Below are 24,672 nucleotides of genomic sequence, written 5' to 3'. Positions count from 1 at the left end.
CAATTATTTATGTATTTTTTTATGATTTTTGAATCTTTTCTTTAAAATCCTAGTTATAAATATTATTTAAAAAAAACAACATTTTTGGCTTTGTAATAAATGTGATAAAGTGTAAATGTGGTTAAGTATTATTTATTTCTTTCTTTCCAGGTTTCTTTTATAATATATAATTTTCAAGACTTTCCTTGCTTTAATCCAGAAAAATTCCGAAGTAATCTAAAACAGACCTGGTTAACGCTTTGACGTAGCTTTTCCAAAAAATTTTTTCACAGATCCTGGTTTCGATAAAAAAAACAACACCACTCATTTCTATGATTAGGTATCGTACCTGGAATTCTAACCGGATATTCCGAATTTAATAACGTAAAAAATATCTTTAGAAATATGTTTCATGGTATTCATTTATGCATTGAGTGTATCAGAGATGTTGATTAACTGAAGAAATAGGGCAGAATGTGTAGTAATATGTCCTTAAGATAGCAAAATGTAAAAAAGTAGTATTTTGACTTCAATAAAAAACACCATTTCACTATCATTATGATTACACAAATTGCATGTTCATCTATATGGTAATTGGTTAACTTTTTGGAAACTGTAATGAGCAAGATACCGAAACTAAAAAAGCTTTCAGAAATAAAGATAATTACATTTTTGGGCTTAATGGGCCTTTAAGACAGAGCAGGGGAAGCACATTACTTTATACAAACTGACACTGTGCCAGAACAATTTACATAATGCTAATAGTTAAGAACTTCTAGTAAGTATATTTTTGAAGTTTATGATAGTTATTTTAAAGACAAACGGAATCCCTAAAGTGACGACAGCTGGCTGCAGTGCCGACAGTTTGCTGCTGTAATACTGTAAGCTGTGCAGACAGTTGGCTGCACAGACGACAGTTGACTGCAAAGCAACCAGTTGCCTGCAAAGCAGACGACAGTCGCCTGATGTTTGACAGTTGGCTGTAGTGACGACAGTTGAGTGCAGTGACGACAGCTTACTGCAGTGACGACAGTTGACGGCAGTGCCGACAGTTGTCTGCAGTTACGACAGTTGGTCATTCACACAGTTTGCTGCAGTATTGACAGCTGGCTGTAGTAAAGACAGCTTACTGCAGTGACGACAGTTGACGACAGTGCCGACAGTTGGCTGCAGTAACTAACGACAGTTGGCTGTGCATACAGTTTGCTGCAGTATTGACAGTTGGCTGCATTGCTGATAGTTGACTTCAGTGCCGATAGTTGGCTGCAGTGCCGACAGTTGGTTGCAGTGACGGCATAAATCTAAATTAACTAATAATAACTACAGGTAGGTTTACTTATTTTGTTAATGTTTTAATATCACGCGCATAAAAAAGATTCCATTGTAACAAACTTTTTGTTTATTGAATGGAGATAATCAGGTTATTTTTGTTTCGTTTCACAACTTATTATACTATTTTGAGCGGGGTTTAAAGAAAAATCTTCGGCAAATTCCGAAAAGAATTATAAGTTCAATTTCAAAATATCTCTTGATTGAAATAAATGGTTTTAATATATAATATGATCGCATGTACATGTATACATTCATGTGTGTGCTTATGATCTCATGTTTTATAGCCAAGTAGATTATATGTGTCTATATGTCCTCAACATTTATAAAATGGTTATATATAATTATATAATTCAACATGAAAAATATGGACATATGTAAATATGCCCTCGATGTATGTATATTTGATTTCATGTAAAATAGTCCAATACCTAACTACAATCAGAGGCTTTTAACATTTAACGAGTTAATCAGTTCTAATAATTCATACCTACACCCCATGTCCATGTCTGAAAACTAAAAAATCTATTATAATAAGCAAGTTTTATTTTAATGCAGTCATGTTTACAAACAAAGCGCAGCATTTTGCTGATTGGAGTGTTTAAATAGGCTTATTTCTGTTTCAACGAAAACAGGATGTTGTCGTTTCAAGTATGTAACATTTTTCATTAGTCTGCCGCGTTAATTTCAACTCGCTCATTTTTATTACGATTCGTTTTAGAAAATGTTGTCGATTAAGGTGTTCTTGTTGTTATGGATGTTTATGGGTGCAAATTGTTGGAGAAGCTATAGAACTGGTAAGTAATCGACACATTTTTGTTTCTTACAACACTTTAAGTGTATGAAGCTTTTGTAATGCAATATTTAATTGAGAAATAACATTTGTCTTGACGTTGTATATCGGCTATTTAACAAAGGCTTTTAAGTTTTAATGCTTTGGAATTGACTAGGTAGGCGGTAGTCCTGGATTCTTATTTTTAAACCAATATGACCAATAGCCACACACATCATAAAGATTAAGATAACGTCAGTATAGCGTATTTTATTTCAAAAAATGCAAGTATCGAAGGTAATGTGTAATAATAAGATATGAAACTCGCTGCAATAGTGTATGCGGAATGTCTTTTGAGCATCTGTTTAAAATGAATGGAAAAGGAAAATAAAAAAAAATCAATATTAATGTTGCTAATATTTATTCTTTTCATCGGAGGGAATGTATATATGAAAAGAAGGAGTTATATACATCTTGTTCGTACAAAGTGTTTATGACTTATTGAATGGATAGATGGTTTGATGGATGATTGTATGATTGGATGTATGGATTTCGGCAAACCTAAGCAATCAATATTTTCCATGTTGTTTTTTAACTTCCCAAAACTTATTTTCACCAAAGTGCAGAAGGCACTGTAGTTGAAAAATGTACTTGATGTAGATGTGTCAGAATCTCATATACCAATTTTGGCTATTTTAGAGGATAATATTTCTATGTTGCAAGCTGAAAAATAAAAGGTACACAAATATATTCATGGATTGATTCAGTGAGTCTATGTACACGTGAGTACACGTGTATATTACTTTGATTATGCCTATCAAAATTAATTGTCCTTTTGACCTGCAAATCAGATCACGAGGCAACACTTACAATGACGTAAATAATCGAGCTAAGAAGGCAGTCTATAGATAATCTTTAAGGTGCACAAGATTTTTAGTATACACTTCATTGTCTTGACGTTTGAGCAGCAGGTAAGACGTCGATACTGTAAAATTGGTCTTGGCAGCGTAGTTTTGTTCAAAATATGATAATATGAAGAATGGTGAAAACATTGTTCACGTTTACGAAAGTGAGATACGAAAGAGAACTTTTGTATAGGCCTGTTTGGATGTAACATTTGCAAGGTCCATTGACTTGTATCATATATTGCCTTAATATCATATGCGTGTTTATATACCAAATAAATCTGAGCACTTAACCAACCGCTTATATCCATCCATATTTCCATAGTTTTATATTATCATCTTATTTTCTACAGACAGGGCTTGCACGGAAGCCGGTAAGATTGTCAATGGCTCCTTCAAAGAATCATCCAATAGGTATCGAAAATACCTGTGCCAGGCAAATTATATCAGTAATATACCAGACTTGGGGGATATTGTGTTTAAGTGCGGTTTAATGAAGAAGACAGGATCATATGAATGGAAAGCCACGTCAACTTGGTTTACTGACGGCGGTTTTTTATATCTACAGAATGTAACATGTGAACGTATGTATTTTTTTCATTTCTAATCGCAGCAATAACAAATTTTCTACTAAGAAATTTTCAAAATGGAGTCGTACATATTTGCACTACATCTCTAAGCAATACATCTCTAAGCAACATAACGTAATTATTAATACTATACTATGGTATATACTGTTCAGAATGTGTGCTTCCTCGTTTGTTTTATTATTCAAAATACTGTTTTTACTGGATATATTTTCTCATTATCAGATGTTTAAATGAATAGTACTATCTGTTTATGTATGTACAATAATCTAATGAATGTATTAGATCTAAATATCGAACATATTTTAGAAATTAAAAGTGAAACATTAGCGTATCTATATTGTTCCAAGTTTTGAAGTATGACTAACTTTACAATATTACCAGCAAAGAAAAAATGTTCCGCTCCACCATTGCCAAAGGACATGACCAGAGAAATAACGACCAGGTACCTAATTCCTGTCACGATTAATAGTGTCAAGAAAGCCATAAACGATTTCTACACTGGTGATACAGTAAAGTACAGCTGTAAACCGGGGTAAATACTGTTTCATTGTGTTTGTTTTTGTAAAATATCACATGCCGACGCTCCCTTTTAATGATTATCTCTTCTAACAAAATGAAGTTTCTTTGCTACGAACATTATCAGAAAACGCTTAATACTTACTTGAAAAAGAATATACTAGTAATCAGTCCAAGGGAGTTCACTAATACAATACTAGATACGGATTGGTTAGAGTTGTGCGCTCAATAATGATATTACCTTGGGAATAGAAAATGGGAAATTTCACTCTAGAGGATGAAATTACGCAAAATAAAACTAATTTAGATTTTTAAAATGTTATCTAAAAACATGAGCGACAAGCACAATAATTGAGGACTAGTTTTGTTTTATTTCTTTGTTAACTTCCGAAACTGCCGTTAAGATATCGTATATATGTCTTCATAGGATATTTACTTGTAACCTCATTTGTTTTAAATTGTTTTATCGTCAAGGGATTAAAGCAAATCAATTAACATGTTTTTAATTTTGCCAAAAAAAATGGTAAATCAAAGCGAAGAAGTATATAAGCATGCATAACACATCATTTTGCAGGCTTATGATGTCAAATGACTCGGATACATCATTCTTTTCTGATTATATCTATTATGACGAACCATCGTCATCATCAACATCGACAACTGCAGCACCTGCCACAGTTTTAAAGGATATCACTTGCAACGCAGATGGCTTATGGAATGGCTTTCCTGATTCTGAATTGTCCTTCGGTGAATGTCAAGGTGAATTTTGACTCTTTTGATTAACTTCTTAAAAACCAGTTGCATACAATATCATTTGCGAATAGTTTTGTTTGGTACTTAAATAACGCCGTTTTCTAAATCATTGCATCTTACCTAGTTTATTTGAAATTGTAAAGGACATTCTTGTTTAAAATATATGAAAACTTATTTTTACTATCTCACGTAAGCACAAAGTGCTTAGAGGTGAGCTTTATAGCCCAATGTGATAGCATTCCGAACGTCTTCCGACGTTCATAGTCAGTTGACCGCCGTTATCAACATTTTAACAACATATCTTGCTTAACCACATGATTGATCACAGGAATTATCCATAGGTTGCCCTCTTTTAGAATTGAGCAAATGGTTTTACGTGAATGCATAATAGCCAAAATAGAACTACATATTAATTCAAAACAAACTTTTATCATTTATTATATAGACATTTTGCGTAATGGATAACTTTTCAGCGTTCTTCAACAGTTTTCTACCATACACCTGTTTGAACCTCTCTAGGGGTTTATACATGTAAAGACTATTATAGGAAAATGCATTTTAACTGTTTTGTGCCAACAGCTTAAGCATATGTATATAGTTTTACCTAGTGAGCATTTCTTTGGATCAATTGAAAAACCTATTGTTACACGACCCTAACACAATACTTCAAAATGACCTATGTCTGCATTTAATAATAATGCCCTTTGCCAGCAGTAGACCTTACTGATTGTTTTAAGGATATTGTTACCCTCTTGTTCTAAGTTGTAAATAACAATTTTGTATTTAAATTTCTATACAATGATGTAAAAGATATGATATACTTTTTGTACTTAAGTTTTTTTGGGGGTTTGGTGCCTTCTGGGTGCCCTGCTTTGGTGTGTCGGCGGACTACGTCTTGTGAACGTTGCCGTTGTCTTGTTGATCTTTATTCTCGTTTTTTTTGTTAGGGGTAATTTGGGTTAAGGCTACTAATATCAAAAATAAATGTTTACGCTTTTATAGGTATAACCTTTTTCTTTTTACTGTCTATATTTGGTAGGAACATTTATTGCTCAAGAATTGTTCTACTTTTGGATGGAGTTAGCGGTCAGTTAGTTCAAGGTCACCAGTGCCCAGGGCAAGGTGCTTTTTACCCTTTTGCCAATACAGGTTTTATTCATTGACATATGTGTGTCATATTTGGTTGAAAGATAACTTGCATTTTCTTCTTCCTTTTAATGAAGTTAGGGAAAAGTAGGTCAAGTACAAGCGTGCAATAGTAAATCTTTCTGCACCTTTTAATCTAAATGTCTAAAGTCTGCTTTATGCATGACTGACTTCTCAAGATTGCTCAATTCGTCTTTGAGAGCCTTTATAAGACCGGACAAGGTATACATCTTGCGTTTCTGTAACCTGCGTTTTAGTAAACCCCATCTTCCAAAGTCCATTTGAGCTGCATCTGGGCTTCTTTGGCATCCATTCTGCACGATAAATGTAATTCACTATGCGTTTGTTGATAAAGTTAATTGTCATTTTAGCGGTATGACTGAAGGCCGAGTCTTGAGGGAATACCATATTCCTCTTACCTAGGAAAAGAAAAAGTCGCGAAAATGTTTTTTCAAGAATGGCTTTGGAAATTTGTCTATCTAATAGTTTGCATTGACTTTTACCCCGTCAAATCAGAGAAGCCTTGCCGTTCCCGGCAAAACGATAACAGTTTATTTAGGTCTGTCTCATTAGTTCGGTCGTAGCAAACACGATGACGTCCATTACTACCGGCCATATGAAACATATCATCATCTGTGGTGACAACGTTTTTTTCATTTTTCACAGTTAAGATAGGCGTCATGATCGAGCACGTCGTTTCAAAATCTTGGTCTCGCTAAGCCTATTAACATGGCATTTTTTCCTGAGATTTTCCTTTTAGAATGTTTGCTATTACTCTGTTGACAGTGTCTAGAGACTCCCCACGCTTAGCTGGGAGTTTTCTTTGTATGGAGGGATTCACCAACGTAACCATATTCTGATTTAATGCACGGCGTCAGCAGTAGCTCCTATACGACTTTTGTAAAAGAACCACTTTTACCTATTTTGCGTATGTTATTTCTAATTATACCTTAACCATGTTGAATGCAATGCACTGTTGCAGCAGACACATTAAGTCCAATCTGTTCACAATGTTCTGTTTTGCTTCAAAATTCCTTAAAAATGCGAACAGATAAAGCATTTATTTTTGGTCTAACTGTAGTGAATTGTTTTAAGTGGATGTATGATACACTACTTGACATGAATTATTCGCTTTGCACGAGTTTTCGTAAGGTATAAGATCTGATAACGTGATTCGAGCAGGTTTAATAGTACTACTAGACCTGTTTGCTGAAGCCAATCCCGTATCGAAAGTCAACCAGAACTGTAACATATTTATGTCCTGCTGTAATTCATTAAATTTGCGTTATCTGCACAAGATGTTTTTTAATAAGGGTAGTTAGATATCATTTGTATACTTCAGTCTATAATTTTGAAAAAAAATAAGGTTATATTGATGAAATAATAACTCAAGGTTTATCAGTGCGTTTACATTTCATACCATTCGCCGCCACTACTGCCCTAATCACCAAATTACTTAGGTGAAATAAGGTTCGTCTACCATTGTTTGACATTTGTCATCTGTGATTTAAATGCTATTTTGAAAACATTGCGTTGCAGTTATGAATAACGGTGTAATTATTCAATAAGATACATGGTACCAAAAACATGTTGGATTCATATTGTTTTGAGTGAGGATTCATGATTTTTTGTTTATTTCTCTAAAATCGTAAAGTACTAAAAATAGTGCATGGGTTGTAACTTAAAATAGATGCTTGAATTGCCAAAACATGAAGTTTGGGAAGAAGTCCTCTTCCTATAACACTGTGAAAAAAGGGGCTGCTGACTGTAAGAAGGGCATGGGGAGCATTGGAGATGATGAGCGTCCTGGGCGGCCAAAAGAGGCCACTAACGATGAAAATGCCAAAAACAGTGCACGATCTGGTCGTGTGCGACAGAAGACGAGACCTGCGAAGCTTTACTAGGGAAGTGGTTATAAGCCTTGGTTCAGTTCAACCAATTCTGACTGGTATCTATGGCATGTCAAAGGTTTCCGCTAGATGGGTTTCCAGACAGTTGACTGACGGCGAGAAACAGACCAGCAATTATGTTTCTATCCTTAATGGACATGCTTGTTTTAGATATGAATGTCAAAATTTATTGCGAAACGTCGGTATGTCGGTCAGCCTCTCAAATTTATGGTTTCCTGACGATAACTTGAGTTTTTGAATGAGATATTGTTATCAAATCTAGTACATAGCAACCTTATGTAGAAACCCCGATTAGAATTGTGTTTGGACCCCTTGGGATCAAGACATAGATCACTGCAATTCAGAATAGAAGAATCGTTTCTTGACAATAACTAGAGTTTCGAATGAGAAATTGTAATAATAAAACTTTATATATGGCAAGCTTATGTAAAGACCCAATTTTGATTCGCTTTTAGAACAAGGACTTACATAATCCAATCTGTTTTAAAACATTCGTTTTGACATATTCCTTTATTACCTTATGCGAGTAATAACGTCCTTTAACGGCATCACAATTTGATCTGTCTTTTTCAGGAATAATCAAACAAAGGTATCATTAGTCATATACTCCGGTAGACTCATATTAACTTCACGGAAAATTTATGTCGAGTTTTCATACATCTTATTTCAACTGCTTCATTATTCATTTGTTCTCCCCCCTTTTCATATGCTGAATACAAATAATGTTTTTTAACTGGTCTGCTATTTCTACATTGCATGTGTCCAAGTGGCTTTCAATTTGCAACAAGTAAAAGGGGACTGGAAAATATTCCGAAAGTAGACTTTAATTCATTTATACGCTTTTTATCTGCCACAGGCTTTTCCCAATATTTATATCATAAACATTAGGTTACATATCGTTCAGGCTTTTGTAATTCAAACTGTAGGAATGTCTTTTCTGTGTCTGCAACTATGCCAATATTGTAAACGTGAATCTCAAGTCATGTACATGGAGCAGATTCTACGTGCAATATACTAAGAGATAAAGGATAAATTGTGATAATTAACATTATCCTATTGTATAAACCAATTTAGTATTACGTGATAATGAATTTCAAAATAATTCTAAACTTTTTAAAGGTTTTGTAATTTGCCATTTTATTTAACCAGCTTCAAATATTTTATATCATGTCTTTCTGAAGTAGTTCATGTTTAATGTTTCTATTTTTTCGTATAATTCCGAACTTCTGAATTCCAAAGGCTCCCAACTTCCTAACTTTTTGGCTAGTCCAACAGGTGTTCAGTTTTTAGAAGTTGCGCTGTAGCATTCGATGATATTTTTTTCGTGCTTCTTGCAGATGCGTTATATGCAATCCTCAATTTCTGTTGTTTTGGGGGGTTTTTTTTCTAAAAAAAAACCATGTGGGTTGAACTAAGAGTGCTTAAGAGTGCTTTAATCATGTTCAGTCTTTTTCCACGCTGATCTTTAATGATGCCACTATATCATCATGTTTTTCACTCAACGAGTTTTGTAAGGTATTTTTTTACATTTCACTTTGTTTAAAATGTTATGGTTTTCACTAGTGATTAACACATTTGACTAAGAACCTCCTCGCAATCAGATCTTTTAAAAAAAATCATACCATTTGTCGAATTCATAATGCATTGTACTATTTGCCGAATCTATGAAATAATATTTGGTTTCACTGTAACTGTTTTTCTGCTTTTTCCTAAGGTCACAATATACTGATTAAACCTCTCACGTAAGATACTCACTATTTGTTTTCATCTTCTATTATTATATCCAATTGAAAACAAAAATCGTTTGGTTGTTTTCTCCTTATCAAAACAATCGTCTTAATTCGTAATTTGTTTGTTGGTTCAAAGCCTCAAGACATCGAAAATGTTATTCATTATAAACAATTAACTCTCCAAAACTGTCTACAGAATTTCTAGCAGGATTTTACACTTTCAATGTTTTAGTGTGAATCAATGTCTCCTGCATATTTCAAATCTTCTTATGCAATAAGTCAATGGCCGCCAAAAAATTTCAATTGCTTAAGAAATAACCAACAAATGCTTTCCTTGTATCAATTGATAGCTTGCCCTTCAAATGATTAAAGTTTTTGATTTCTTTTTTCTTTTTTTTCTTTTTTTTTTTGATTTCTTAAGAACTATCACGTCTATGCATAAAATCGGTAAAGAAAACTCAAAATTCGAAGAAAAAAAAATATAAAGAAAAGAAAAACAGATTTCCATTTAAAAATGATAAGTCAATCTTGTGTCATTTTACCTTGACACTTTTTCTGGCATTAACTCTTTCTGTAATCTATCAGAGTTTCAAATCATCCGTGCTTCTTCATTTCGTAAGTATCTCTGCAGCTAAAGAAAAAGCAAGCTGCTTCCCAGCAAACATACCTATATCGGGCCGATATCGGCTATATGGTGGAATATCTGTGTCGGCTACCATATATCGGACCGATGTCTATCCGATATTGACATATTTCACTGATATAGGTCCGACATCGGTCCGATTTATATTCGTTTGACATGATTTAAGTTTTATCATGGTAACGTTTTTTAGCATACAGGACCATGAAACGGGGAAAAAATTTCCGAATTTTAACGCGTTTAACCATTGAACGGATATTTATCGTAATTTGCAACAATGGTAAATAGTTACCTACGCACCGTACATCCGGGCACGCTTACATTTGGCGCAAAACTCAACAAGGGACAAAAGTTCGAATATTTACAATCGCTGGGTAATTTAGCATTTTCTAATACCTTTTTGATAAAATATCATTAACATAATTAATATACTGGTTGAGTGCTATTGAAATTTTGAAAAATAAATAAAAAATAATATGGACAAGATGGCTTTGATTTTATAGTCATACAATTTCGCGATCACGTTAAATTGGGTTGGTAATAATTTCTTTTAAAACCTATAGGACCTTAGCAACTTGTTGACATAAATAAGAAATAATTTGTTTTCTTAAGTTTAAGCAAGACTTTGCCATTAAATTTTGTTGAAAACAAAATAATTAAAAGTTACATTTTGACAGAGAAAATTCAAGTTCGAAAAGAATATGCGTTGCAAGGTCTCCATTATCCATACTAAAACAGCATCAGTGTTTTGTTTTTTTTTTACTTTTTTTTTTTGCTTACTTATATTGAAAGTTATGTTTCTCATTAAATAATATTTTTGTATTTTAGCACGAGATATCCGCATTTTTACCCTATTAGAAAAAATGTCTCGACAACAGACACAAATATTGGACACTGTTCATCGGGTATTTGGTGTCGTGTCAAAGTTGGAAAGTCAAGATGGTGGTGGACCAACTGAAATTGCCTGATGATATTCATTTTACCAGTTACAAGCATTGAAGAACTGGAGTTGGTTGAGACAGGTTTACAAGAACCTGGTTGTTTTCAATGGCTTGGTAAATTTTATTTTCATTAGTTAGAAAGATGTTAATTTTATCTTTGCACGAAATGAATTTATTATTGTTTTTGAAAAACAAGTGTTTTTGCTAAACTTTTTTTTTTATGTCACTAAAATTTTGCACACTAGTTTTCTGTCCGTCATACTGTTCTTAAAAATTTTTGGCCTGTCATTAGTGTGCTTTTGTTTGTAACACAAAAGACATTATATTATTACTCTAGTGTAATACAGTGTTTCTGCCAGAGCGCGTTTTTGCGTTTTTGGCGCATTATTTTCGGCCATGAACGCAATGAAATTTAGTTAGTGCGTATTTTGTGACGCAAGAATTTCACCGTCGCTGATTTCAACACGAGTCATATATACAGACTATAAACTGTCAATTCAGTATTAAAATGTACGGAATGTTTACCGTGGGCTCCACTATAATTTTAATGAGAAATGAAATTTACCGGGTCCGTGGGCCGGCATTTAGCCAATTTCATCTAGTTAATAAACGCTTGAATTTAAACGATACTGTATATTGAAAGCGCCCAGACAAAATTATTTATTTTGTTGTCGTCATATTCTGCGAACGAATTAACTGTCTGTGGAAAATGCCGTCTGCTCCAAAATAGTGGAGATTGACCAATTTCTTTTACGAAAAATACACAAAATATTGTTGTCCATGACCAAAAAGAAGTATCATATGAAACATGTTGACGATGACACTAATTCCCCGAAAGAAAAACAATCCATTATAAGTGGTGTAATTTTGTTGATGAATAAATTGACATAAAAAAATTTAAAATAACCGTTTAAAAATATAACACAAAAACAAGTATTTAACAATATTTTTTATTCACAAATAGTTGAACTACATGATGGTACATAAATGTTCTCTGGCAAGAAGTAAAGTGCCTAAGAAAATGAAACTTATAAAGTGTTAGAATCTGCCTGTTGTTTTTTTACATTTTTGTTAAATTTATTGGCACGACCCTTATGAATTTGAAATGACCCCTAAAATATCATACAGGGGGTCATAAAAGACCCTCAGAAAATCAGAGCTGGCAGAAACACTGGTAATATATATGTAGACATTATATTATAACTAGTGTAATATAGTATTTCTTAAATAGAGAAATATCTGTTTGTTTTGCATGTAAAATTGAAAAATATTTCACTGAGGAAACACCAGATGCAATATTAATTTCATGACTTGCATTGCAACGAATGAAAATAAAATACCTGGTGTTCACGAATGAAATATATTTCAATCTTATAATGTAAAACAAATAAAAGTTTCTTTTTATTTCATGCTTTTTTCGTGATTTTAAATATTTTTTTACTGATTTGCTGCCTGACGTCGCGCATTCTCCTTTATGAAGTCATAACATCATGATGTCACATCATCAATTTTGAAATATAATCCTGTTAAATCCTCCAATTTTGTTACACTTTTAACACATGATAAATGATGACATCGACTTTCTTTTCTTAAAGAAAGAACATTTACGTATGACGGCATTTTTTTGGGCCTGTTATTCCATTTAGTTATATTCTTTTCATCTGCATTCAGATATAGTCCGGCTACAGTGAAAATGATATATTTATAAATTTCAGTAGTGGTTTATCAAAAATATTATCTATCACAGTGAAACACTGGAAAAGCATGAAATAAATGGCCTTATTACACTCCTGTGAATTATGTGTCAAATGCTTTTTGAAACGTTAGAAATGTGTTTAGAACAAAAATCATATATTTCAGGTCACATACCTGACACTGCAAGGAGGTATCACAAGAAGCGATATGTCAAAAAGAGTCATGAAACACTGCATGTCAAATCAGTTGGCACTTCAGTTCAACTGGTTTGGCAAGAAAGGGAAGAGAGCGTTTGGGAAACTGAAGCTGGCCAAGGCAGTGCAAAGTAATTATTTTATTTTCATTAAAATTTTATGGATAACCAAACACATAATTGTTACAGACAGTAAGAAACCTGCATATTTGACTTAGATATTTGATTAAAAAGAAGAAAATATATCACTATGTTCTCACCTCTGCATAGAAAAGGATATTTCATAAAAAATAATATATCCCAAACTGTGATTTTATTGCTTAATTAAATGTTTGGAGTTCAAATGCGAGGAATTATATCAGGAGGGAGTAGCCTGATTGATATAATGATTGGTATTCGAATATCATAGTGATTTTATAATGCAGTGAAATCACTTTTTTGGATATATTATTTCGATTAAAACAACAACAGATAAATACTGCCGTACCTAGTATTAAGGTACACTGCCTCTGATTTGTTTCCATACTCATTTTCAGCGCCTCAAATTTTTAAATGCTAATGTCACATATCTGTAAATGGTTTCGTCACATGTTTAAATACAGTGATTTTATTGCATAATAACACACTTCAGGTCCTTCTGTGTTTAATAGAGGAAAATGCAGGTTGTGTTAGAATATATATAAATTTTGGATAAAGTTAATATTTTTTATGATGTATACCTTTACTTGATGTGTTAATTGATAAAAGCATAATATTCAGTTTAGAACACTTGAATGTATGGAGAAGTTAATATTTTAATTAAGTATATCACAAAAATTTAAGGAGTATATGTAGTCTACCACTACATGTGTCTATAAAGTTCTGCCAGAACAAATAAGTAGGTAGATCTTATTTTCTTTTTTAATTATACTTACAGAAGCAGTCATGAAATGTAAAAAATGTACAGCAGCTGAAGTCGAATTAGATTGTAGAGAATGGTTTCGAAGTGCATGTGACAGAGACGGGGCCGTAAAAGAAGACAAAAAAACCAATGAAGGTGTCCAAGAAACACCCACTGAATAGAAACTTTTAAATATATTTATAGCGATATTGAAAGAAAAAAGATGGCTCTTTTTAATTTGGAAGTAATGTAAAGGACTTGTATCATTCTAGCCTAATAGTTCAAGAACATATAGCCTAAGAAGAATAAATCATACATAAATAGTGATATAGTTAAACTAAACATTATTGAGATATATTTAAGAAACAATATCAGTTTCTGTGTTGTTCATCGGCTATTTAAAAATCAGTTTAAGCTTGTGTGTCAGGCAGGATTATATATATTGTGTTTACATCGTTGCTGGATTAATGATTCTTCAGCCCCTGACCAGTTTAAAGTGACGCCATTCTGGCACTTGTATGAACAAGCTGCATACTTGGGATGACGTTTTTATGGTGCTTACGAGTTCGCGTCAATTTGTCTTATAAAACTTATATCAATCTGTTGGGTCGGTGAATGTGAGATGTTTCTTTAGCATCATATGAAAAGAAGAAAAAAAGTGAACTGAAAACATCAGAAAAAGTGCGTTATTTATTTTTGCCCGTAAAAAGAATTTGAAAACTATTTTATTGAGGGAGAACAAAAAACAGCGGCATATTTGTGTAGTCCATAATCAGTGGCTTATTGGAAGTTTACGCCGTTAAAATCCTTCTTTGTTATAGAAACAAAATCTCAAGGAGTGTTAGATTTACACAAGATGTACATATTGTTATTTGTTTTTACTCATTCAGTATTTCAATCGCACATATCAAATATTGAGATTATGGTCATAGCTTCATGATAATCAAATTTTTACAATTATAATACTAAATCCTGCGATTTGTGAATCTATAATTCAATTATTGTTTTTTTATTCGTTATTATAGGTTGTTTTTTTGTTTATGCTTTGTAAAAATATTATAAATCCATTTTATTACCATGCCTTGCCAAATGTATAGTCAAGTCTAGTCTTTATTTTTGCATTGTTTTTTACATTGTTTTTTCTTACATTTATTTTCTTTAATAATTCTGCATAATTGCTGATATTTTTCATTTATTTTTTTCTATTATTGCATAATAGCTGAAGTATAGAGAAAAAAAAACACCCATACAAATGCAATGTTTGTAGATTCATTCTCAGTTTTTAAATGGAATTTAAATCGTAGCTTTTGAACATATTAAGTTTTATTATTGGCATTTTTAATTTGTTTGTTTATAATGTTTTACCAAGGAAGCAGAACTAAATTGAATTATTACTAGTCTTTTATATCTTTTTTTTAGTCGGGTATGTTTTTATTTAAAGTGAAGATGTATATATTTGTTTAGAAATGGAAGCATGAGAGAAGAATTAACAGTGATGTTTGTACAATATATATATATTATTTATCAACAGAAATAACAATTGAAGATGGCCACAAGGAGTTGTTTACCAATTAATGCAATCTAATGTAAAAGTCAAAAAATATTATTTAATGTGGGAATCTGAATATTAGTTATAGTATGATAAAATGATATAATGTCATCAGTGGGAAACTTTATCAAGAGTGAATCTATTATATTCTTTAAAATTTTGATTTCTTAAATTTTATGTCTTCATTATAAAGATTCAGTAACCATGACAATTTATTTTCTTATTTACTTTCAATAATTATATATTAACAAAATTAATATGAGTGTTATTCTATTACCAGTATATTGTCTGTGATTTTTAAAGGAAATTTTTGATTTCATTTATGAAATGGACTTAAATGTCTATTTAATAGATTATGATACAATTAGACTTCCTTAAACACTAAAAAAACTATGACAACATTAAATAACATAGATTGAAGACTAATATTGTTTTTTTTTGGGGGGGGGGGTGTTGTGCACTTTTTCTCACATACTTCTCAAATATTTATAACAAAACGATAAAAATGGATTGTTTGCTGTTATGTTATTGGGTTTATTTGCAGTCTGCGATAAAAATTTAATTTTGATAAAGCAACAAAATACTTGTTTTACAGTACCATTGTCCTTTAAAAATACAAATATATTTTTAGCTCGACTATACGAAGTATATGGAGAGCTGTCCTACTCGCCCCGGCGTCCGCGTCCAGATTTCAGATTAAACTTAAAAGTTTTGGTGCAGTAAAATATTTTTCACTATAACTTTGTCATTTTCTAAAGGCATCAACTTTAAACTTAAAATATATGTTCCTTATCATCAACCACATCTTATGTGACAAAGTTCATAACTCTAGCACCAATATTTTTCAGATTTATCTCCCCTTGAACTTAAAATTTTTCCTTAAAAATACAATTTTTTACTGTTACTTCTTTATTTCTAAAGGATAAACCTCATACTTCAATATATGTACCTTATCATCATCCCCATCTTATGTGACAAGGTTTCATAACTCTAGCACCAATATTTTCAGATTTATCTCCCCTTGAACTTAGAATTTTCCTTAAAAAATACTATATTTTTTAACTGTTACTTCTTTATTTCTTAAGGGATCAACCTCATACTTCAAATATATGTACCTTATCATCATCCCCATCTTATGTGACAAGTTCATAACTTTAGCACCAATATTTTCAGATTTATCTCCCCTTGAACTTAGAATTTTCTTTAAAAAATATTATTTTTTACTGTAACTTATTTATTTCTAAAGGATCAACTTCATACTTCAAATAAATGTACCTTATCATCATCCACATCTTATGTGACAAGGTTCATAACTCTAGCACCAATGTTGCAAGAATTATCTCCCCATCAACTTAGATTTTTTTACTAGAAAAATGTTATTTTTATGCCCCCATTTCGAAGAAAAGGGGGTATATTGCTTTGCACTTGTCGGTCCGTCGGTCTGTCGGTCCGTCGGTCCGTAGACCAAATGGTTTCCGAGTGATAACTAAAGAACCCTTAGGCCTAGGAACTTCAAACTTGGTATGGTGAATTGGTCATGACCAGTAGATGACCCCTATTGATTTTGGGTCAAGGGGTCAAAGGGTCAAGGTCGCATTGACCTTGAAAGCAAAAACGGTTTCCGATCAATAACTAAAGAACCTTAAGGCCTAGGAACTTCAAACTTGGTATGGTGATTTGGTCATGACGAGTAGATGACCCCTATTGATTTTGGGGTCAAGGGGTCAAAGGTCAAGGTCAACATTGACCTTGAAAGCAAAAACGGTTTCCGATCAATAACTAAAGAACCTTAAGGCCTAGGAACTTCAAACTTGATATGGTGATTGGTCATGATCAGTAGATGACCCCTATTGATTTTAGGGTCAAGGGGTCAAAGGTCAAGGTCACATTGACCTTGTAGGTAAAAACGGTTTCCGATCAATAACTAAAGAACCTTAAGGCCTAGGAACTTCAAAACTTGGTATGGTGATTAGTCATGATCAGTAAATGACCCCTATTGATTTTGGGGTCAAGGGGTCAAAGGTCAAGGTCACATTGACCTTGTAAGTAAAAACGGTTTCTGATCAATAACAAAGAACCCTTAGGCCTAGGAACTTCAAACTTGGTATGGTGATTGGTTATGACCAATCAGATGACCCCCTATTGATTTTGGGGTCAAGGGGTCAAAGGTCAAGGTCACATTGACCTTGTAAGTAAAAAACGGTTTCTGATCAATAACAATAGAACCCTTAGGCCTAGGAACTTCAAACTTGATATGGTGATTGGTTATGACCAATCAGATGACCCCTATTGATTTTGGCGTTAAGGGGTCAAAGGTCAAGGTAACATTGACCTTGTAGGTAAAAACGGTTTCCGATCAATAACTAAAGAACCCTTATACCTAGGAACTTCAAACTTGGTATGGTGATTGGTCATGACCAGCAGATGACCCCTATTGATTTTGGGGTTAAGGGGTTAAAGGGCAAGGTCACATTGACCTTGTAGGTAAAAATGCTTTCCGATCAATAACTTAAGAACCCTTATACCTAGGAACTTCAAACTTGGTATGGTGATTGGTCATGACCAGCAGATGACCCCTATTGAGTTTTAGGTGAAGGGGTCAAAGGTCAATGTCACATTGACCTTGTAAGTAAAAACGGTTTCTGATCAATAACTCAAGAACGCTTAGGCCTAGGAACTTCAAACTTGGTATGGTGATTTGTCATGACCAGCAGATTACTCCTTTTGATTTTGGGATCAAGGGGTCAAAGGTCAAGGTCACAATGACCTTGTAAGTATAAAAAGTTTCTGATAAATAACTAAAGAACGCTTCGGCCTAGGAACTTCAAACTTGGCATGGTGATTGGTCATGACCAGCAGATGACCCCTGTTGATTTTGGGGTCAAAGGTCAAGGTCACATTGACCTTGTAAGTAAAAACGGTTTCTGATCAATAACAAAAGAACCCTTAGGCCTAGGAACTTCAAACTTGGTATGGTGATTGGTCATGACCAGTAGATGACCCCTATTGATTTTGGGGTCAAGGGGTCAAAGGTCAAGGTCGCATTGACCTTGAAAGCAAAAACGGTTTCCGATCAATAACTAAAGAACCTTAAGGCCTAGGAACTTCAAACTTGGTATGGTGATTGGTCATGACGAGTAGATGACCCCTATTGATTTTGGGGTCAAGGGGTCAAAGGTCAAGGTCACATTGACCTTGAAAGCAAAAACGGTTTCCGATCAATAACTAAAGAACCTTAAGGCCTAGGAACTTCAAACTTGATATGGTGATTGGTCATGATCAGTAGATGACCCCTATTGATTTTAGGGTCAAGGGGTCAAAGGTCAAGGTCACATTGACCTTGTAGGTAAAAACGGTTTCCGATCAATAACTAAAGAACCTTAAGGCCTAGGAACTTCAAACTTGGTATGGTGATTAGTCATGATCAGTAAATGACCCCTATTGATTTTGGGGTCAAGGGGTCAAAGGTCAAGGTCACATTGACCTTGTAAGTAAAAACGGTTTCTGATCAATAACAAAAGAACCCTTAGGCCTAGGAACTTCAAACTTGGTATGGTGATTGGTTATGACCAATCAGATGACCCCTATTGATTTTGGGGTCAAGGGGTCAAAGGTCAAGGTCACATTGACCTTGTAAGTAAAAACGGTTTCTGATCAATAACAATAGAACCCTTAGGCCTAGGAACTTCAAACTTGATATGGTGATTGGTTATGACCAATCAGATGACCCCTATTGATTTTAGCGTTAAGGGGTCAAAGGTCAAGGTAACATTGACCTTGTAGGTAAAAACGGTTTCCGATCAATAACTAAAGAACCCTTATACCTAGGAACTTCAAACTTGGTATGGTGATTGGTCATGACCAGCAGATGACCCCTATTGATTTTGGGGTTAAGGGGTTAAAGGGCAAGGTCACATTGACCTTGTAGGTAAAAATGCTTTCCGATCAATAACTTAAGAACCCTTATACCTAGGAACTTCAAACTTGGTATGGTGATTGGTCATGACCAGCAGATGACCCCTATTGAGTTTTAGGTGAAGGGGTCAAAGGTCAATGTCACATTGACCTTGTAAGTAAAAACGGTTTCTGATCAATAACTCAAGAACGCTTAGGCCTAGGAACTTCAAACTTGGTATGGTGATTTGTCATGACCAGCAGATTACTCCTTTTGATTTTGGGATCAAGGGGTCAAAGGTCAAGGTCACAATGACCTTGTAAGTATAAAAAGTTTCTGATAAATAACTAAAGAACGCTTCGGCCTAGGAACTTCAAACTTGGCATGGTGATTGGTCATGACCAGCAGATGACCCCTGTTGATTTTGGGGTCAAAGGTCAAGGTCACATTGACCTTGTATGTTAAAACGGTTTCCGATCAATAATAAGAGAACCCTTAGGCCTAGGAACTTCAAACTTGGCATGGTGATTGGTCATGACCAGCAGATGACCCCTATTGAGTTTTGGGTCAAGGGGTCAAAGGTCAAGGTCATGACCAGTAGATACTTTATAACCCTTATTAATTGTTTGATCACTGGGTCAGAAGTCATGCATAATAACCTTATCACATGACTAATTGGCTGCTGATAGGGGGCATACATGTTTTACAAACATATCTTGTTTACTATAACTTTTTTAGTTTTAAAGGTATCTACCTCAAACTTCAAATACTTATTCCTTATAATCAATTATATTTTATGTGACAATGTTCATAACTCTTGAAGTAATTTTTACAGATTTATCTCTCTTTGAACTTAGGATTTTCTTTAAGAAATATTATAACTTTGTTACTTTTTAAGGTATCTACTTCAAACTTCAAATATATACTTCTTATCATTACATACATGTTGTGTGACAAGGTTCATAACTCTAGCGTGACTATTTCTGGAATTATTTTCCTTGATCTTGGAATTTATTTTAACAAATGTTATTTTTTTACTATAACTTAATTAATACATAATTATACATAATTGATTTTTCTTTCATAGTTTTGTCCTTACTGCGTCCAGTATTTTATTAGTCGAGCTTGGCTGTCTCCTGTGACAGCTCTTGTTTCCAATCTTTGTTAAATTCTCTTTTGACTGTGATCTTAACTGCTGTACACAATTAACATACATTTGTTAAAAAAAAATATTGATTCTATGATATACATGTATATTTGCCAAATGAAAATAAAAAGCTTATATTTAAGCTCAATTGTGTTTTTTTGTTAATTGGAATGAAAAAATCAAAGTAAAATGTTTTATTAGAAGAAAAATTAAAGGTTAATTTATGTCGGTATGACACCGGCTTCAAATCGATCTAATGATATACAGCCGATATCGGCCCGACTTGTAGCCGGGTTGCACATCCGACATCTGTCCGATATAAGAAATCGATATCGGGCCGACATAACAACTGATATCGGGCTGATATTGGACCGATATAAAATGTTTGCTGGGTTATGTTTTGTCTTTCTTATTATGCTCTATTTTCTTTATGCCCCTCTAACTTTTTCCGAAATATATGGCTTCAAAATAATTAAAGTTCTAGCTTTATCCGATACTCTATCGATGATTTGATAAATTCACTTTCTTTCGTTTCAATAGCATAATTTTTTTTCTTGGACTACATCATAAGCTAATAATTATATGAGCTATTATTGAGTTCAGCTTCCATAGCTTTCAGAACATGGTGACGGAGTTGTTGGTATTTGCCAGGTACCACATCGTATGAATAAGTATTTTGAATTACACGTCCGTATTGTCTATTTCCTGCAAATACGCAAAAACCTTGTTTGCTCAACTTAAAAAAACGAAGTCCCGACTAACTCTTATTGGATAAATTTTCAACACACAAAAGAAAAGAAAGTCACGTAGAGTAAAGCAAATTCTACTCTATTTAAACGCAGCTATATTTTCACGAGAAGTATGCGTGTTTCCGGACTACGGGGCCAATTTATGTACAGTTATATGACAAATTTTAAACCTTTAGAAGCGTGTAACGTTTATCTCCATTACATCATGTTTATGTTTTATTGAATGCATTGAAACCAATGCAAGTTTTTATATCTATGATTTAAATTATTATTCCACATCCTTTTTTTCACTTTGAATTTTTCGTATATAAGTTTTCAATGGATCTTACTTCGTATACGTAACAACAGTATATATCTCTGTATTCATCAAACTATACATCTGTACAATACCGCGAAATATATTGTTTTTACAAACGCTTTCATACATGTCATATAATAATTATTTGGTCCGATGGACGCAGGAGTATGCTCCTGTCTGAGTAAAAATACTGCAAAAACGTTTATAAGCTCACTATTTGTCTTTGCAACAAACTATAGTAAGCCAGTTTGTTAATTTTTCAACACGAAATATTTGAGAGATTTTTGTTAAAGATGAATGTGAATAACCGTTTGAATTTAGGCGGCCGGACGGATCAGCAAAAAATGCTTAACAATTATGCCCTTCAAATATTTTTACTTTTATTTTAGCGGAAGCTGTAGAGAAAAGTAATGGTGTCTATACTGAGTCGGGAGAAGAAAAGTGCGATTGTATAGATGGAGGATTAAAAAGTAGAAAGGGTGATCAGGCACCAAAATGTACACCAGGTAAATTCAATATATTTTCTGTACTAGATCACTTAAATTACTTAAGTCTTATTAGTTAATCCAGATAAAAGTTTTGACATATACTCGAATAATGGTTTCAGTTAAATTACGTAAATATATTTAAAATGATTGCATGTGTGTGCGTGCGTGTGTGCATGTTATAGATTTTATAGTGAAATTGAAAAATCTCATTATAAAATCCTACAGGTTTCAACCAAACTTGCCATAATTGATCCTCGGGTGAAAAGCTTCACAAAGTTCTTCACAAAATGTTATTCCATTTAGAATTCTGGTTGCCAAACGACCGAAAGGAATAATATAATTGTTTTTTTTTTAAATATCTTGTGTAGTTAAAAAGTCGAAAGCATAGATATTTTGCATTAGGCATTGTCTTGAAGACCACTACCAAGATTGTAACCTTGGGGTCAAAATTAAGGTCACGACTTATAACAAGACAAATGTTGGCTTTCCAGGGATATTTGTAAAATAATGCTTAATTGAAAAGACAGAATCTAAGAATAAATGAAACTGTTTCTCAAAGTTTAATACAACAATGTTAGGCCGCGTCACATTTAGATAAGCTAAATAAATGGCCCATTCAACATATAATCAGGCACAGTTTTTACTGCAATGTCTTATCAAGATTGCCTAGGATTTATACCTTTGTCTTTGCAATACTATTATGATTCTGTAAAATGTGTGAATAAAAAATCGGTGAAATGATGTAATTCGCTAAAAACAATGGAATAAATGAAATGTGTACATCCTCTTAAAATAAATGGAAAGTGTGAAATATATTTTGAGCTTATGAATTGATGCACATTCTTTATTTGATGAAAGTTATTCACCAAATGAAGAAGATAATTAAAGATTCATTTTGAGTCTACTTTTGAAAAACATATCTTTCTTTTCTTTAGCTCTTCTGTGTATCAATGTATCGCTTTGTACCTTTGACCAAGACATTTGTAAACATTTACTGAAACTTACAGTTTATGTACACTGAATCAACAACAAAAACGTCATAAAAAAATAATAAAAATAACAGCACTATAACACCTTCGGGGCACGTGTTTTGTGTCAAACCGGTGTTATCAGTGTCTTTTACAGCCAAAAACCATTGAAAATAAAACGTGTTCTAATTTTCTTGCAAGGAATTGTCTTCATGGATGTCACATAATTTTTCTTTAAAAATGATTTAAGTAGGGTGCCTACATTATGCAAGACAAGAGAATATGATACTTGCCTTCAAGGCTTGAAAAGGTGTAGACGGGGCCTATATTTATAAAGAAAATACCTAAATTTTCAAGAAAGAATATATTTTATTTTGAATCAATTAATATACTACGGACTTTGTTTCTGAACATCAGACAAATCTATACACAATCATGCATTTGACATAAACTTCAAAATTCACTTAACACTACCACATTATGGCAACGTTTAATTGTATGGAAACAAAGGAAAGAAAGTACTTCTGTTTCTATAATTTAGTGTTAAATTTATGCGGCAGTAAAGCATTTTTATACAAATGCAATTCTATTGTTTTTGTTGTTGTTTTTTTGGGGGGAATATTTTTGTTGTTGTTTTGTTTTCAGATCCTTGCAAAGTGCCGCTTGATTTTGACAAACATCTGTCAATATCTGACAAAACACATGCAAGTCTCTCTGGAGGTTTCAAGATATCAAATGGTATTATGTTTTATATGCGCTGTTTTACATTAGCTCAAGAAATAATAATGTTTACCACTTGAACCATCATGTGTTTGAGGTTTACTTAAAGTCACCCTTGTTAACCACATTTGCGATTCCGGAAGTAAGAAGAAATACATTAGTTTATCATAATAGATTTTTCAATTGTGTATATTTATAGAAGAAAAAAGTAAACAATAGATATTCTTTCAACTTGCAAATTAATAAAGCATTCCTAAGGTAAAATTGAATTCATATCTAAAACTTGATAAAACAAAAAAGGATCACAACATTGGAAAGGCATCAATTATTATCCAATATATAACATTAAAACAATTTACGTTCAATATCATAATTGCAATTGCTATGATCAAACTAAACATTCTGAAAGGCCTAACAGTAACTTTAAACACTATGTTTTAAACTGTGCGGTCGATAATATGTAGACACTTTCACGATGGCGGACTGTGCAGGTGTCTCCCTTTTTCATCTGTAACGTTTTTCCTTGAAAATATTTGGTTTCAATACATGTATCGAAGAGTTCATCAAGAACATCTCGAACCTCGGTACCATATAGACATATGCAATTGCATTATGTTTTTAAATGATTCCTGTTGAAATTTTAAATCGAATCAAGGTTCTTGCTCACTTGTGATAATTTATAGTTATGTTGCTATTTTCTTGTAAAAATGAAATATATATTTAAACAATATATTATATGAGTAGCAATTGCTTTTAATTAATTGATTGATTTATGTTTTCTGTAGCAAATATATTTTAAATGACAAAACAAATTTGTTATAACTTCAAAAAGAAAAATATTTGATTTCAAATCACAGCTCAATCTCATACACTTCGGAT

The 24,672-nt window shown here is 33.0% G+C and overlaps 1 protein-coding gene across 1 annotated transcript; it reads left to right on the top strand.

Moving 5' to 3' along the window:
- The first annotated feature begins 1,943 nt into the window (after positions 1 to 1,943).
- On the top strand, positions 1,944 to 23,873 carry LOC132745128 (uncharacterized). Its single transcript, XM_060733961.1, has 6 exons — positions 1,944 to 2,105; positions 3,339 to 3,569; positions 3,957 to 4,107; positions 4,666 to 4,850; positions 22,007 to 22,123; positions 23,719 to 23,873. Exons 1-6 carry the CDS (start codon positions 2,033 to 2,035, stop codon positions 23,871 to 23,873), a joined length of 912 nt encoding a protein of 303 aa, XP_060589944.1. The 5' UTR covers positions 1,944 to 2,032.
- Positions 23,874 to 24,672: the final 799 nt, after the last annotated feature.

This window comes from Ruditapes philippinarum, unplaced genomic scaffold (genome assembly GCF_026571515.1).
Source record: "Ruditapes philippinarum isolate M1 unplaced genomic scaffold, ASM2657151v2 ctg410_1_1_1_1, whole genome shotgun sequence".
NCBI classification, from domain to species: Eukaryota; Metazoa; Mollusca; class Bivalvia; order Venerida; family Veneridae; genus Ruditapes; species Ruditapes philippinarum.
The sequence above is the reverse complement of the archived record's forward strand: the minus strand, read 5'-3'. Positions and strand labels throughout refer to the sequence as shown.

Excerpts from the sequence above, each read along its gene's own strand:
- LOC132745128 (XM_060733961.1), top strand. The coding sequence starts at position 2,033 with ATGTTGTCGATTAAGGTGTTCTTGTTGTTATGGATGTTTATGGGTGCA. Across the intron at positions 3,570-3,956 it reads ACAGAATGTAACATGTGAAC|CAAAGAAAAAATGTTCCGCT; the intron begins GTATGTATTTTT and ends CAATATTACCAG. Across the intron at positions 4,108-4,665 it reads AAGTACAGCTGTAAACCGGG|GCTTATGATGTCAAATGACT; the intron begins GTAAATACTGTT and ends ATCATTTTGCAG.